An 18,296-nucleotide genomic window follows, 5' to 3' on the forward strand; every position below is an offset into this window, starting at 1 on the left:
TACTAATAAATTATTCTAAACCTTGAGGTTGAGATGAATTTATGTCAAATAGGAAACTGGATGAAGTAGCATGTGATTCTACAGCTCAACTGGTTAACCATTGTTAAGAACTTAGAATTTTACGAGCACTGGACTAACTAGGGATAAAAATACTTAAAGGGAGTCTTTATGTAATTTGCTCTAGGCTATTGGTATTGTGCACTTACAATCACTTGTGAGACACAAGTGATCAGAAGCCACATAGCTATTTTAAAGTATGATACATAGCGACTCGACAGCATGATCCATAGTGAAGCAAATGTAAAGAAAGATCACTCCAATGCTGCTCATTAAAGCTACTGCAGAGACAGCAGCTACTACCACCATGCTTCCTTAATAATGTACTAACCAACTTGGTTTTTTTTTAAAAGATGCAATAATGATAACACAATTGGATAAACAAGAAAATGATGATAAGGCTTTGGTATGGAAAGCTAATCATTATCCGCAGAAAAAGATTGGTTTCTGGAGTACATCGTTTGAAAGGAGTATAAAATACAGTGACACATCCAATTATCATTTAAGAAATAATAATGCAATATATTGATTAGTTTCTCTTCTTGGTAGACTGCGGTTGATTGTATGTGTAGAATATTTATCCTTTTTCATGCATAAGATTACTGTAAAAAACCTCAGAAATTTGTAGTAGGATGACAACATGTTATGGCAGTGACATATTAAGATAATGGAAAAAAAAGGATGAAAACAAGGGGTGTTTTACTAGTGTTGATGCAAGAAAAGAAGAAGCATATAATGGCAATTTAAATGTGGGGACAAATTTACAGACAACTATGTGTGAGACAGGACATTAACATCAAAGCATTAAAATGCTAAGTTTAGCAGATGTCGCTCTAAAAAAAAAGCGGGGGGGGGGATACATATAAAACTGTCAATTCCCTCAGGGAGAAAGGAGATCTTGTTTTAACAGCTATTATATTTTGCCAGAAAATTTGAACAGGGAACATCTGAATTTGCCATCTGTTCTAATAGTGTTTATGTAGAATAGAAAATTAAGAATGACCATTATAGGGAAAGCTGGAATACCCAGAAGAACCAATGACAGTTATACTTCTCCTTTGAGTAGGTAGTTTGATTTCAACTTTTTTTAAAAAAAAAAGTGTGAAAAAAGTGATAACTCTTCAGCAGTCTTCAATATTTTGCTGAGTCCAAGAAAAACAGGGCAATGGGTCAGTACAGTAATACGTAGAAATCCAATAAAAGTCAAGAAATTGTGTAATATGTTTCTAAAGTGACACCGATAAACTGTACCACTTTATAACTTTTTGTAACATTTTTATTGCAAAATCAGGTACTATTTCATGAAGCCAGAGATTCTTCCAAAATTATTTAATGGTCCTGCTCAAAGTTCAAAATGTGGTATTTCTACTACAATTTCCTTTTCCCCCTTTAAAAAAGTTTCTTTTGTTAAACCTTACTATTTTAGTCTTCACCCTCAACTATATATGCCTGAGTGCATTTACTCACATTCATTGTTGTTAAGAATGACGACTGTGCTCATTTTTTATATATTGAAGTTCTACTCAGAACAATATCAAACTATTCTGTGCTCTATTTCCCCTACTTTATCATCTGCTCCATTTTATCCAGAGTGAGCACTGTTTTATTTTAGGGAGAAGACCAAGGAAAATAAGGTTTGAGGAGTTTAACATTTTCTCTGATCTTTTAGTATTTTGCCATCTTCTCCACATAATGGATCTACCATATCCTTCTTTGCTATAAGCATAACTAAATTTCCCCCTTTTATTGTTTCAGGCGGCATTTTTGGCCACTGTACAATCAGGGAATTTCAATCTCAATATATATTTTAAATCATTTTAGACTATAGCTGATTATTGTTCCTTTAAAACTAAGAGCTTTCAAGAAGAAATGTGAATTTTTTGTTTTGTGTTTCATTTAAAGAAGTAATACTATTCAGCAACAGGGATCAAATAAAAACTGTGTTACTGGTTATTACTATATTTCTAGACATATTAGAGCCCAAAATTCCTTCCACATATAATTATGTTATAATCTTTTAGATAACAGGAAATAATTTTGGTACAACTTATTGGATGTTTTCCATTTAGATTGAATACATTTTTCAAGAATCTCTGACAAAGGCACACATATCTATAGCAAATATCAGCTTACATGGGGAACCAAGCCCAACAGTACACCAAGCCCAAGAGTGGTGCCTATTGATCTACTCGCATTTGCATGTTTTTGAACTGATAGGTTGGCAGAAGCTGGGGCTAACAGCAGGAGATCACCTCACTAAAATGTATAAGTGTAACAACCAGGTCATCCAGAACTAATGATCGTGAACACTGTATATTGTGATTTGAAGTGTGTTTTGCATTAGCCTCGTTTTGCACCAATTAGATAAGTTAGAATAATAGAATCATAGAATCATAAAATAATAGAGTTGGAAGAGACCCCATGGGCCATCCAGTCCAACCCCCTACCAAGAAGCAGGAAATCGCATTCAAAGCACGCCCAAAAGATGGCCATCCAGCCTCTGCTTAAAAACCTCCAAAGGAGGAGCCTCCACCACATTCTGGGGCAGAGAGTTCCATTGCTGAACAGCTCTCACAGTGAGGAAGTTCTTCCTGATGTTCAGGTGGAATCTCCTTTCCTGTAGTTTAAAGCCATTGTCCCGCATCCTAGTCTGCAGGGCAGCAGAAAACAATCTTGCTCCCTCCTCCCTATGATTTCCCCTCAGATATTTATACATGGCTATCATGTCTCCTCTCAGCCTTCTCGTCTGCAGGCTGAACATGCCCAGCTCTTTAACCCGCAGTTGATTTTGCTAAACATTAACTTAAAAAGGGCTAATGTTCTTTTTCTCATGTTAAGTCAAAGAAAGAGACAGCAAAATATGGAAAGGCAGGTTAGGAAACTTAGTTGTTGTTTTTTAAGTAACATTTGTCAATTTAAAAATATAAATTGACCTTAAATTGGCCATGGTAATTGAGAACAAGTTCAATGATTTCAAGGGGTCCTACTGCAAGTGAAAGCAACTCCCATCTTTTGGTTATAATCAATACCCAGTGGCAGTTTGTGGTTTCCATGTCACAGAGCAATCCTTAATTCCAGGCTTTAAATACGTTATCATGGTCCTTAATCTATTTTGTGTATAGCATTCAGTATGCTGGAAGGTTCCTTTAAAATTCAGATTAAACTTTAGAGTGGATTCACTCACTGCTCCATTCACAGGGAAGTTGTTGATTAGCACTCCCAGCTACCTGGAGGCATTGCCCAATGCAGGCAGCCCTTGTGATACCAGCTTTCATTTTCTCCATTATTAATGGCTTTACTCCTCTATCATGTCATTTCACTTTGTCTTGTTTTTTCCTAGTTCTTTTAAATTCTGGGTTACATGGTTTTGTTTTGCCTTTCCTCAACATTTCTCTTCAGTCTCTGAAGTACAAATCTCCTGGAAAAGAGACAATGTGAAAACGACACCTTTCTTGCTCAGCACATCTCCCTTGTACATTTGTCACAATTCTGCTTACACCAAGAATAAAGTTTTGGTTACTCTTTTATTTTCTTTACTTTTTCTAACTAAAATAGGAGAGAGATGTCCTATTTGTGGTTTATAGCACTAGCCCTATCCCTGGACAATTTGAGTCTTGACCTATAAAAAGAAATGTAATATTGTAAACCTTCAAGAGAGACCCTTACTTTAAAACTCAATTCAGAATATCTCATATTTTTTCCTATGTCTTGTGTTCCAGTGCATAGCAGAGTTACAAATCCACTGCTTATTTGTACTTGAATGTTGAAGTGCACCTATATTTCCATTCTTTATTGAAGTCAAGGGTGCTCAATATTTTGGAAGTCTTTCTCTGAGATTCTTGGAGGGAGCGGGTAGATTTCCAAATTGGAAGGCAAAGCAACAACTGACACAGAAGTTGGGATTTTATTTTTGGTTTGATAAACTAGCATATTTTAACGCCAAACAGTGCAGGAGGACAATGTGATCTATTTGAAAGATGAGTAACTATTTCATTTAAAACAATTAATAGACATTTTTATAGGTAAAGGTAAAAGTTTTCCCGACATTTAGTCTAGTCATGTTTAACTCTAAGGGTTGGTGCTCATCTCCATTTCTAAGCCAAATAGTTGGTGTTGTCCGTAGACACCTCCAAGATCATGTGGCTGGCATGACTTCATAGAGCACCATTACCTTCCCGCCAGTGTGGTACCTATTGATCTACTCACATTGGCATGTTTTCGAACTGCTAGGTTGGCAGAAGTTGGGGCTAACAGTGGGAGCTCAGCCAGCTTCCTGGATTCAAACCACCGGCCTTTCAGTCAGCAAGTTCAGCAGCTCAGTGGTTTAACCCACTGTGCCACTGGGGGCTCCATACATTTTTATACACTTCTATAAAAAAAGATCTATCGGAGTCTGGATAAATTTCAGGTATCTACGTTTTCCTGCTCTGCCTATCCCTTATACAGGCACTCTATACTATAGTCAGATGTCTCTGGTGATGAAGTGGAGAGACTGACTATCAAATTGGACACATGCACTTGCCTATATTGATTGATGTTAGTGTGGTTTTAAAAATAATGCACACAGAATGGCCTGGTAAAGAACGGGAAAACAATACTGCTATTGAGGCCAAGAGCAACAATCCTTCTAGAACAGTGGTTCCCAAACTTTGGGCCTCCATGTATTTTGAACTTCAGCTCCCACAGTTCGTAACAACTGGTAAGCTGGCTGGGATTTCTGGAAGTTGAAGTCCAAAACACCTGGAGGCCCAAAGGTTGGGAACCACTGTTCTAAAACAAAGAGCAGTTCATTTCTCTTGCCTGAGGGAAAAAAAAAACATTTTAAATGCACATATGCATTTAACATATTACCTAACTTGGCAATGAGTGCAGACAGTTAACTGGAACTGGGAGGACACAGTGAAGGAAACACTACCTTCATTAGAAGTAAATTGTAATGGTAGTCACCATGTTACTGTATGACATGAAGAAAAATAATTGTTTTCTTCACTAGTGTTATTCCTGAGCCTGAAGGACAGAAGAGCTGCCTGGGGCTCTGATGCAAATATTCCAAATGATGATTTGACATGACTGTATATCATTATTTATTTATTTATTTATTTATCCTATTTCTACCCTGCTTTTCTCTACCCCACCTAAGTAATACGATCTTTGGAGGAAGACATAGTAAAGAGTATTCTTCAAGGTTTCTCCCAGGCTATTGAACACTAGATCTAGTGGGACTCCTCCTGGCTGTCTTTCTGCCAGTAAGTAAAGACTTTTTTTTAATTTAAGAAGTTGTTGGCTTTAATGTGATGCAACAGAGCACATTTTTAAAGGGGAATGTTGTTCTTTTATATTATTTTTTGTGTTTTTAAATACTTCATTTAACCTGCATTTCATCTAGTGTTTTTTAAATAGAAATTTGATTTGTGTTTTAACTCAAACCAATCTTTTTAATTCTATTTCATTTTAAACTGTTGTATGCCATTTTAGAAAGGTGGTATATGAAGAAACAATCCAACAAAGAGTATTATTATACTGTATTATATTTCTTGCATCAATTATCTGTATCAAAGGGGTTTTTTTTTTCATGCCGGGAGCGACTTGAGAAACTGCAAGTAGCTTCTGGTGTGAGAGAATTGGTCATCTGCAAGGACGTTGCCTGGGGGCCGCCCAGATGTTTGATGTTTTACCATCCTTGTGGGAAGCTTCTCCATTTTCCTTATCAAAAGTAGGGCTTCATATGATTCCTCAGTGTGGTATACCCTTTTCCCTGACCCCACCCCCAATGCCTGCTACGGTGCATAAGGGGGGGCAATATTACCAAATTTGTGGTCTGGTCTATTCTAGGGCAAAGTGGGACTAGACCTTTCCAAAAGCTGGCACATATTATGAAGTGGTATTTTAACACTTCCACTTGGAAATAACTCCTCTCCAGCCCTAAAACAGATTAAGCATCCTCCATAAAATTGTGCTCTACAACCCTAAATGTGGTGGAGACCTTTAAAGGTTTTTTTTTTTTAAAAAAAAAAAGTGTGGTGAGGAATATGGGAAAGCTATGTCTCTTCATCCTTCAGCTCCCAGTTTGTACTTGGTAATCAAAGAGAGCTTCCCCTTGACAGCTAATTCACTACAATTTTTACACCAATTAATAAGTCTTCTGTTGCTGCTGTCCCTCACCCACCTATCCTAAAGAAGCTGCTAGTGACAGCTGAAATCAATCCTGAATTACATCACTCTGTGCCAAAGTGTTGCTTCACTTGAGCGTATCTGCACAAAATAACAACTTTGAAAAGCAGAAGCATAGGTAAAATACATCTAGTTAAAGGAAACATGATTGGTCCTGTTTGTGGTTGAAAACCAGTGTGCCAAAAACAACATGCAGCATGTTAGAAAAAACACCACTGATCTTTGCAGAAGGATTATAAATCAGTAATCGGGCCAAACAAGTTGGAAGAGCCTGCTGGAAAACATTAATACTGAGGGACTCTCCAACATATTTCCTATTAAAAACAAAAACAATGATTCAGCCATGCTTGGGGGGGGGGGGGGGAAGAAGAGAAATTCTGGATTGGGCTCAATACCTTAGCATATGGCCTTAATTTAGGAGACAAATTTAGGAGCAGCATCCTTTGAATTCCATACTTAGATCACATTAGTGAGATTGGAAAGCTATTTGTTATTTCCATTCCAACTCAAATCATTACTGAAGGCGGAAGCTGCAACATCTGATGCTTCATTCATACAAATATTTGATTTTCATTATTTTATCAAATCTATTTTGAATTCATAGTACAGTATTCCTCTGGGTCCTATGTTCTGTCTGAAAACAGTGCTGTTCACATGCTTTATCAATCTATTACAGAAAAAAATTCTTGCTAAAGAACTCTTGACTGAATTCTATTGTTTGGCATAGTTGTTTGCTTCCAACAAGGGCCCCATTTATGCTGTCGTATAATGCAATTTGAAATTGCATTATGTGGCCAGTGTAGACTCATATAATGCAGTTCAAATTGCATTATATGGCAATGTAGACGGGGCCAAGATTGTAGATTCAGCATGGAGTGGTGAGGCAGAATCTCTAGCCAGTTAGTTTAGCCAAATCAGTCCTGGAAATCCATGGATAGTGGATGTGAGACAGGCTTCACATGCTGTTTTTAAATTAAATTTTTGAAATTTAAATATGTGCCCCTTGAAGATTAGCAGTTCAGTTCAAAGTGCACAAGGCTTCTGAAGAGTTAAAATCCAATTCAGAAATGTGTGGTAGTTTTTCACTCAGATTTATCATTGTCAGTGGCCTGCTGCCTTACTGCTGAGAAACTCCTAGGAATAGCAATAAGGAGGAAACATTTGTATTTTAAGAAAGTCTGTATCCCTTCTCCTCTTTTAAAAGATCAAGTGCTTCTTCTGTTGCATCTTATTATAAAGTGTGCACATCTAATTACGAGTTTTCCCTGTTTCATTTACAATGGAATGTTTCTTTTATATTCAAATGCAAGGATTAAAACTAACTAACGATAAGTATGCAATTAATTCATTAAACAAGGAAGTTAATGCAATTTTTAAACTTCACAGTCAAAGTGACACTAGCTGAAAAACTTAGGCTAATACTTGCTACTTTGTCCAACTGGGGCAATTGTGATTTTAAGAGAACGTATAACTGTTTTTTTCTGAGAACATTGTTTCCCTTGCCTTATCAAATAAAAAATAAGCCTGGTTTAATTACATAACCACTGCAATGTGTTTTAACAATAATTTTCCATAATGCTTATCAAATCATGGTTTTTTACAACATGCAGTTATAAAGAGAAATTGCATGTAGTTCTTTGCTACCCATTTACAGAAATGGCCAGTACTTGCAAAGTATCTTTACATGGATGGATTTAACTTATATACCGTAGTTTTTTAGTTTAACACAAACATGATGTGCGATATTTTAAACCCAAAGTAAATGTCATTTTATGGCTGTTAGGATTTTCTGGTGAGTGTTAGCGAAAACTACTCAAAAAATACAGGAGCATCCAAAATATGAAAAACAGGATACTTATGGTTGAGCATTCAGCTCACAGCAAGCAGAGCATGAAGTGCCATGTGGCTATAAAGAATTTAGAGCTTAGGAGGCAAAGATCCAGAGTTCAATCTTTAAAATCACAAAAGATTTATTTACAAAAATAATATCTACATTTCATAATAGTAAGGAACTGGGTCCTAGCTACTCTAACTAATCCCATCTCTTCAAGGGTTCAAAGAGAGGGAAAAATCCAAGCACTACACCTCTCCTGACACACAAGCAGAGAGAGGTCTCAATACACACAGCACACACCAAGAAGTAAAAGTAGAAAGTCAAGGCATGCACCTGCAAAGTATAAATTCTACACAACCAATTAGAATGAGAGCAGAAACAGAGAGGAGAAAAGAAATAGATACATTTATTTGTGGTATTTATATACCGTCCTTCTCAATCCCGAAGGGGACTCAAGGCGGTTCACAGTGTTTGCAACAGTTCAATGCCCTCGATAAAAAAAAGCATAAAACATCAAAGTTGACCCTCCACTAATAAAACATCATATATCACACAAAGACATAGCCGTTGTCTGTAAACAGCCCTAAGTCATTGCATTTTCAACTTTTGCTTTAACTTTGAATATTCCTATGACGGGACTGGAGGCTTGGGCAGTGTGGGGTTGAACTCCCACAGTTTTCAACTTTACTTTTAATATTTTTTTTATAAATTATAATGTTGTCCAAAATTAAAAGATCAGAAATTAGACATTGCTAGTATGTAGCTGCTGAAGTTATTTTAAACTGTAAAAGCTTTACAAAGCATGATAATAATAGCAGAGACAAATAATCACAATCTTCAATATCCACACACTGGTAGATATTGTTTCTATCAATATGCACAATTATGACTAAGTAAAAAGCATAGAGTTATTCAGTTTATGAACACAATTTCCAAATGCCTGATGTCCTTGTGACTTATCACAGGAATATTTTGCATACTATTTTTAAATTTAAAAAGCAGAACTGGAACAGACCTTACTGTATTTTTTTAGTCTTGAAAAGTGATGCTTTATATTGCTCATAACTTTTTCCCCTTAAATATTTTGATAATAGCTAAAGTCAAATTTGATGATTATGAACTGATGAAAATAATACTAATATCTTTGTCCAATCTTAAACCACAATGATTCTTGATTAGCTAGTTTCATAGCTCTCTAGGTATCTTTGTATCATTCTAGCAGGTCGTCAGTCTCTGACAGTTACCAGAAAGGATGGTGTGGATTCTACTTTTTTACCATACAACTTGTTGAAAAGCAAAATTTCTGCATTGACACTGAGAAGGACTGCCCTGAGGGAAAATAATGGATCTCTTTCAAAGGTGGCTTGTGGACTCATTACAATGGGAACATTAAATATATTTCTTTCTTCCACTTTAGATGCATTGTCTTTCTGATAATATTGACCCCAAGGTGGATCACACCATGAATTAAAAAAGATACATCAAAGAACAAAATGTATGATAGAAAAGTTTTAAAAGAAATAAACCATTATATTAGAACCACAATGTAAAATATTTTGAAACATATGACAATTATTTTTAAAAATGCAGTAGACACACCCCACTAAAAGAGTTTACTGCATAGCCTGGTAGTCAACCAAATGCCTGTTCAAATAAAAACGTTGCTATCTGCCAGTGAAAAGAGAGCAAGGAAGGAGACAGTCGTGTCATAGGAAAGAATTCCACAGTCTGTAAGCTACTACAAGAAGGGTCCCTCATGTACACTTACTAAACATACCTGTGAATGTAGTGAGGCTGAAAGCAAGTTCTCCACCCAAGGATTTTATAACTTGGGCAGGGAGATAAGAATTTGGACTTCTTGGTGTCTTCAAACTCTCTCTTTAACCACTGTTCTTTCTTAAACTGCTCCTAGTTGAACAAGAGCTCTGCAGCAGGTGCTGAAACAGGGTTTGGCACTAGAAAATGTTCATGTTCAACTTGGAGTAGTTGCAGTTGGGTAACAGTAAATGGAGAGGCAAACACAGACAGTACTGAATCCACTGGCTGCCCCTGCTATCTTTAATAAATGCCTGTCTTTCTTCATTAGATTTCTAAGAGACGTTCAAAATGAGGATTAAATAAGAGAGAATTCTTGGTAAATCAAACTTCCATGGACATTTTTTACAAAGTGGTCAGCTGTTTGCACTTTTTCCCGAGCTAGCAGTACAAAAAATACAAGATAATGAAGACAGCAAAGTACCCCCAAAAGGATATTGGATTTTATGAAACACCAAAGACTGTGGTCACATTTTCCTTTTTAAAAATTCAGTTTCACTCTTTAAAAACCTATTAAACATCCTAATTTGTACAATAATTTTTCATTTTCCATTTGCTACATCCTGGCATACAGAAAAAACAATTACATGACCAATGTGTTGTTGAAGGCTTTCACTTGGTTGTTGTGCATTTTCCGAATGCTTCTGGAGCATGGCCATATAGCCTGGCAAATGCACAACAACCCAATTACATGGCCACAAAACTGTGGTGCTAATTATAGGGCAACTACATGCCTCTTCTGTACGTATTAAAATATTCAAGGAAATCTTTAGAGAGCAGAAATTTTCAGTACCCCCAATAGTACGCTTATGCTACTGGAGAATTGGCTCAGTAAACTGTGGGAAGCTTTTGAGAGATTCTACTCTTCATGTTTGAATGGTGATGTGACAATTCCCGGAGTTTCCTACTGACCGGCATGTCTTTAATCCATTTCCAGATATGTGGCTGGACATTTCGTCCCCATTTCATTTTAGAATTTAATGCTAAGCTGACATAGCTTTAGTTTAGCAATATGTTTTTTTTAAAAAAAAATAGAACTAGCAAATAGAGATAATGTGCAAAATGGGGAATGAGGATAAATTTATGCCCCCTTTTTAGAGTTATGTTGCTAAACTGGTATAATTTTTAATCATTTCATCATTATGACGATCAGGGCCGGCCGGAGATAAATTTCAATGTTAAGCGGGGGTGCTGAAAAGCGCCTCCCCCCACCGGCGCCGCCTCCCGTGCCCTGGCCCCGCCTCCCGCCCAGTGTGCCCTGGCCCCGCCTCCCACGCAGCGTGGGAGGCGGGGCCAGGGCACGCTGGGTGGGGGGGTGGGGCACTGCCCTGACGGTGCCCCGCCTCTCGCCCAGTGCGCCCTGGCCTTGTGGCAGCTGGCCGGGCAAGCCTTGTGGCCTGGCTGGCCTTACCCAGCCGGCAGCCGGCTGGGCAAGGCCAGCCAGGCCAGGGCGCACTGGGCGGGAGGCGGGGCACTGTCAGGGCGGTGCCCCGCCTCCTGCCCAGCCTGACGGCGCCCCCCCGGGACCTGCGCCCAAGGCGGTGGCCTCACGTGGCCTCCATGGTGGGGCTGGCCCCGATGATGATACAAAAATCATACATGCACCCCACATAATCTCTCTCAACTACATATATGAAACCAGGAATAACAAAATAACGTGTGAGATTGGGAACATGGATACTGGAGAAAGACCATATGGTGGGAAGTACCAAGTTCATGGAGAGAATCGAGAAGATTTATTTATTTATTTATTATTTCAACATATATGCCGCCACTCCCCTAGGGCTCGTGGCGGCTTACAAGAAAGGCTAAAAATCTAACAATTTAAAAACATCTTTAAAATATCTTTTAAAAAAAAAATCTCAAAAACACTCCATGGAGGAAAATGAATCTATGGCAAATCTTAACCACATTTCAGTTGGGAAAAAGAGCAATGTGTTGATTGGGAGAAGCTCTAATATCCATTACATATAATAACAAACATGGGCCAAAATATAAATATACTTAGGTTATAAATGGAGATGGAAAAAGAAATAACTGTTACAACTATTGATCAGTCTGGAGGATCCTGTAATAGTGCATGGAGACTCCACCTAATTTGGGTTGATATTCCCTCCCACAGAATCCACTACACCTTCTCAAGAGCCTTTGGTAGACACTAATGTATTTGGTATTTTTAATATAAACTAACATTGCCTTCCTGCACTTTGTGAATTATGTATTCTAAAATCCAGACGGTTAGATATACATAGCCATAACTGAAACTGCATTAATTTGAAGTCTATCACACATGTCATCATAGGTGGGATGGCTTGAATTCCTGTGCTGTCTATAAAAGAACCGGAGAAGAGCAAATAAATCATCTAAACGAGTGGTTCCCAACCTTTGGTCTTCCAGTTGTTTTGGACTTCAACTTTCAGAAATGCCAGCCAGTTTACCAGCTGTGAGGAATTATGGGAGCTGAAGTCCAAAACACCTGGAGGACCAAAGATTGGGAACCACTGATCCAAATCATGTGAATCTGGTCTGTAGAAGGTATTCCATTAATGGATGGCTCCTTTCTGCAATCTGAGAACAGCCATTACTTTTGTTTAAGTCTGCCTGATTTTGATGGAGTTGCAATTGTAAAGCCTCTAAGTGAAAATACGTCCCGGGATGGAGGAATGTTTGGCGCTTCATTCGTGCATAATTCTCACCTTTACTTTCATCACAGAAGAAAACATTCTTGCATCTTCAGACACACCTCCTATGTAGAGCTTTCTTGTGAAAAGGGGAGCATGGTCATTTTCATCTTGTACTTCAATGAACACCTTGGCAGTATTACCTAAATATAAAAAAGAGAAACTTTGAGTACAGTAAATGTTATGGGCAATTGTGAAGAGGGCCACATAAATGGAAGAAAATCAATCTACTGCATTAAAATCTTATTTCTAAAGGCCTACATAGGTTAAATGATATGTAGAATACTAAGTGGTGTAAGCTGTATTTTAGAGGAATGAACTGGAAAAACCACCTCTGAGTATTCCTTTCTTAAGAAACCACTATGAAATTCATGGGATGGCTGACTGAATACTTGAAAGCATTTTCAAACACAGAGAGTAGTACTATACAAACTGGTGGTCTATGTCCAAGTGTTAGTCTTTCAACCTTTGGATGTCAGCCTGCCAATTGTTTTCAGGACAGCAACAAGCAGTGGTTGCCAACAGGCAAAAATATGGTATTGCCCCTTGGCAGATTAGGGATTGGGTGGAAACTTCTACCCCCTCCATCAAATAGCATAAGAAGAAACTTTTTGTTGACATTTCAGTGGAGCCATTTTGTGTGAGATCTGTCATGTTTGTTGTCAGTCATTTGAAATTTTAACATTATTTCAAATCTATAGGGTCTTTCTGGCCCACTCGGGATTGAAAACAGTAGGATGGCATTTGTGGGATGTCTTAATAAAGTTGATTAGCCACAAATGGACTCTATGTGGCCTCTCTATCTTGTGTACCCCTGATGCCATGGTAGTCAATAGTTGCTACCATTGCAGGCATCCGTGATGTCAAGTTGTTTTAATGACTTCACACATGGTCTAACTTGCTGCAAGTAATGAAGTAAGCTAGTAACTGCAATTCCTTCTGAGAAAAGAAAGGGTTTCAAAACACTGCCTCTCTAGACATACAGAATTTATTTCATCTGACCGGGGTGCAGGAAAGAGAAAGGGCTGTAGAGCTGACTCTCCATCACAAAGTAAAAAAGCAGAGGGCTGATGTAAAGAATAAATGTGGCAGAATTCACAGAAACTAAAAATGATTTAAGTTTTTGGCTTTGGTAATAAGAAGGTCTTACTAGACAGATTAGAATATTTGTCTCTTATGTAAAATATTAGGGTAAGAGATTGAACTACACAACCCCAAACTCTACAATTTATAAAATGAAATCTCCTCTTGTGTTAACAACTGCAAGCTCCCCTCTAGACTGAGCAATCGTATTAATACAATTGACACCAAACTCATCACAGACCACATAATAAGTATCTTACATCTGAAAGGATTTTTATTTCTGGCAACCTTGGATCACAAATGCACAAAGCCTTAGCTTTCAATGTGAAAAGGCAGGTAGAAATCTTTAAAAAACAACAAAAACCAAAAATGTCACCATCACATCTCTTTCTGACTCCATAATCAGAGAAGTTGACGCATTATTGAAAACAGTGAAAAGTCAGTTTGCTGAAAGAAATCCCATTTGCCAGTGAGTAATGACTTCCTTTCAGAGCTGATTCTTTTTCATGACAGCAAGTTATGGCTGTTTTATCTTGCTATATAAGGAGTATCTTTTCTTCATAACCATCTCCTAGATTATTTTGACCCTGTTCCTTTCTGAGTAATGTTCCGAAAAGGATTCCATAGCTGTAAACTGAAATGGAAACATATCACTTTCTATATTGGCAGGAGCATCAACAACATTATGTTTTCCAAAGTCCACCCATAGGGAAAAGTGTATATATATATACACACACACACTATGACTTGTGCTTTATTTATAACCGGAGGCCCCGGTAGAATATATAGTTATTCCATTCCTTTATAGTTACTTAGATTCTGTTTTTGTTAAAGAAATGGTGTAGATATGCTCTTTTATGGGAAAAGGCACAGCTTAAATATATTCTTTCTCACTCTTCCCATAATAAAAACATTAACAATTCAAGAGGAAACCCACTTTTTAATCTGTCAACACAGTGTAAACACATGTTGATCATTTTATAACAAAGATGGAGAGTGCCTCCTAGCCTGGAAGAGGAATTTACTTTCAAGATGTGCTCAGAGGTTGTATTGCATGCATGGGCAAGTCCAGATTCAAAAGGTGGCAGCTGGGGGGTGTAGGGAAACGTATATGGAGGAGGGCAAGCAAACTGATCAAAGGTCTGGAAGCCATTCCCGGTGAGGAAAGCTTAGAGAGCTGGATATTTTTAGCCTGGAGAAGAGCAGGTTAAAGGGGGGACTTGGTAGCCATGTATAAATATTTGAAAGGATGTTATACTGAAGTTGGAACAAGTTCAATTTGTGCTGCTCCAAATATTAAGCCACAGAGCAATGGATTCGAATCACAGGATAAGAGATTCCACCTAAACATTAGGAGAACATTCTGACAGTAAGAGTCTCTTTCTTTGGAGGATTTTAAACAGAACATGGATGACCATCTGCCAAGGGTATTTTGACTGTGTAGTGTATTCCTAAATGGCAGGTTGTTGGAAAAGATGCCCCTTAAGACTGCTTCCAACTTCACTATTCTATAATTCTGTGGAAAACACCAACAGATTTTAGCTGAAAGCTCTCATGAGCAGTGAATAAATCTTGGGGGAACCACTTCAAACTTTCAGAATGGGGGAGGGGATTTGCACAAAAGCTCATATACAACCAAAGTATGGTACCATGGGGCAAGAAGTAAGGCCATTTAGCAATACCAGAGAACTGGGCTAGCACATTAGGATAGTCTGATTGAGCCCCTGCGCATGACAGTCTCTGTTCAAGATCTTTTTGTTGTCAAGCTTTAGATCAGTATCCAAATGACATTCAACTTTATTGCTCCTTTTTATTCCAAACCACTCTGAGCGAGGAGGACTGAATGGAAAGCAGACTCAATTGAACTGTCCGCATCCCCTTTGCTCCATTTGGAATTCAAAATGGCACAAGAATCCCTGAAGCAAAGGTTGCGGGATATTGCCCTGGGACATCTTAGAGCCCACTCAAACTCAACTTGCTCCCCCAGAGCCCTAAACTTATCATACAGAGAGCCATTTCAGATGTATGAATACCTAAACAGCTTACAGTGATTAAATACCACAGTTCCTTTACAAAGGCAAGATTAAATGTATTTACCTCAGAGCTGCTAAGAGGCAGACTGTCTGGAATTCCTTACTCTCAAAGACTATGCCCTTATGAAGGAAATGAAGTAGAAACAATAGAACACATTTTATTGCAGTGCCGCATTTTTCATGTCAGGAGCAACTTGAGAAACTGCAGTGCCGCTACTATATAGTGCAACATAACCAACTCCTATAACCAGTCTTGTCTCACATGATCAGCCGCCCCCCGCAGGAGATAGTTAGATATCTTTTAGAGGACAAGTGCCATAGGGTGACTCTTACAGTGGCAAAATTCCTCACAGTGGCAACAAGGTTGAGAAACAAACAAACATTCAATAGGGGGATTACTTGAAATAATGTAGATTTATCTGGTACAATGAATTTTTCCTGGGATGGGAGAACTTATAAATGACTGTTCATTTACTGATGGGTATATGGACCATTATAAAAGTTGTTTTTGTTGTTGTTGTTGTTGTTGTTGTTGTTGTTTTTGTTGTTGTTGTTGTTGTTATTTCTTAAGCAATTAATTTAAAGTATTAGAAGAATAGAAGTAGAAATGGATAGCAGGATGGGATTTGCATGTATAGTAATACCCTGCTTTCTAACTAAAACATACTATTCAAGTGAGAATGATTTCAAAGAGAGAGAGATTAAAGCATTTGTGGAGTCATTGCTTCTAATTAGGCTCTTATACTATTTTAGGAGAACTATGAATGACTAACTATATATATAGAGAATTATTATGTTAGATAACTATATTATTTACAAGATGCATCGGAACACATCTCAAAAGGAAGAAAAAACAGTCAAACAGACCCATGTCGCTGAATGCATCAAGTCATTTTTGTCATGTTAAAGAATAGCGAATAATAAGGGAACTGCATTATTATTAGTGTTGTGTATTTGTATGGAATCACTGTTCATTTTGTTTAATTTTATTCATTTTGTCCCCGTTTCCGAAAATGAGGTGCCTATACAAATAGAATTTTCATCTTGCTTATAAAAAAAAACCCGAAAATTTTCACACCATTGGCAGCAATGGGAGGGCTTCTGAGGCTCACCCCCCACCCGGTTTTTGGGCTAGAGGGGTAAAAATCACCACACACAGAGGGCATTTTGACCCCTTTTAGCCCACCAACTTTTAAAATGTTTGGTCTTCCTCAGAGTACTATTGTCATTATTAATATTATTATTAACACCAATTGGCATGCATCAGCTGTCATGGGGAAGCAGACCTCTCTCAGACTCAGCTTAGGGTAGCAGAACAACTATTGTTATTAATATTGCTATTATTATTAACACCTGTTGGCACACATCAGCTGTCATGGGGAAGCAGATCTCTCTCAGACCCAGGTTAGGGTCCCAGAACAACTATTGTTATTAATATTAATATTAACACCCATTGGTACACATCACACGTCATGGGGAAGCAGACCTCTCTCAGACTCAGTGTAGGGTCCCAGAATAACTACTGTTATTAATATTGCTATTATTAACACCCATTGGCACACATCAGCTGTCATGGTAAAGCAGACCTCTCTCAGACCCAGCTTAGGAGCCCGGAGTAACTATTGTTATTAATATTAATATTATTATTGACATCCATTGGTACATATCTGCCAGAAACAAAAGGAAACGAAAGCAAACATGATGACCCTGCAGCTTTCTCTTTTGTGTCGCCTTTTGTTTTGTTCAAAAATGGCATCCTTCATTTAGTGCATCTGAATGGACGATACTAAACAAATAGACAAATGAAACTGATGAAACAAATACTATCACTAACAAATACATCACTAATTACTATATCTCGGTAATGGTTTCTAGGAAGAGGTTATATAAAATTGAGCCCATTTTCAATTTTCTTTTCAAAATATAAGGTAGAAAGTAAACACTGATACATTACAATGAAATAAAACTACTAGTAGAGTTTGACCTAGTAGCCCTTGACTGTAGCTTCCATTATTTCTTGGATTTGGACACAGAGCACATCCAATAACCTGAAGGTGTTTTCAACACGATTGAAGTCAGATTCTCAGATTTTAGTGGAGCCCATTTAAAACAGTTTTCATGACCTGAGCAATTTTGTTCACAAATATTTGTGACGTCTTCAGTTGTTTCCATGCCAGTAGACTTGTCATTAGCTGAGTTTGGCAGCAATGTGAGGATAACAAACACAAAGATGCTGATCTTTAGGGCTGGTGAATGCAAAGAGACAGCTATGTAGAGCTGTCACGTGCTTTGCCAGGAGAAGTACTTCCAAACATTTTTTAAAATGTCAAATAACCTCCTTTAAAACAGTTAATCTGTTTTTCTTGTCTTTTATTTTTTGACACTAAGCTCTTAAAACCCTTAGTCCAAACAGTTATTTATACACACAGATTAATCTACTTTCCAGCATAAACGTCATTGACATTTAATTTCATTAATTAATTTCAGCTTCATATTTCATTTTTATAGGTAGTATATATTTCATTGGCTTTACCAGACTGAGAACACAGCACCTGTGACTCTCATAAACACTTTTCATCTAATCAGATTTCAGCCAGTAAATGACTATAGTCAGAAAACTAT

The 18,296-nt window shown here is 37.7% G+C and overlaps 1 protein-coding gene across 12 annotated transcripts in view; it reads right to left on the minus strand.

Moving 5' to 3' along the window:
* Positions 1 to 18,296, minus strand: part of pcdh15 (protocadherin related 15) — a 1,032,943-nt gene that overhangs the window by 80,723 nt on the left and 933,924 nt on the right. For all 12 annotated transcript variants that reach the window (XR_010005016.1, XM_062977492.1, XM_062977488.1 and 9 more), the window contains one exon: positions 12,574 to 12,701. Coding sequence is in view for 11 of the 12 variants with exons in the window: in XM_062977492.1 (XP_062833562.1) it covers positions 12,574 to 12,701 (128 nt within the window). In the remaining variant the exon portion in view is untranslated. The remainder of the gene's footprint in view (positions 1 to 12,573; positions 12,702 to 18,296) is intronic.

Source organism: Anolis carolinensis, chromosome 3 (genome assembly GCF_035594765.1).
Source record: "Anolis carolinensis isolate JA03-04 chromosome 3, rAnoCar3.1.pri, whole genome shotgun sequence".
NCBI lineage: Eukaryota > Metazoa > Chordata > Lepidosauria > Squamata > Dactyloidae > Anolis > Anolis carolinensis.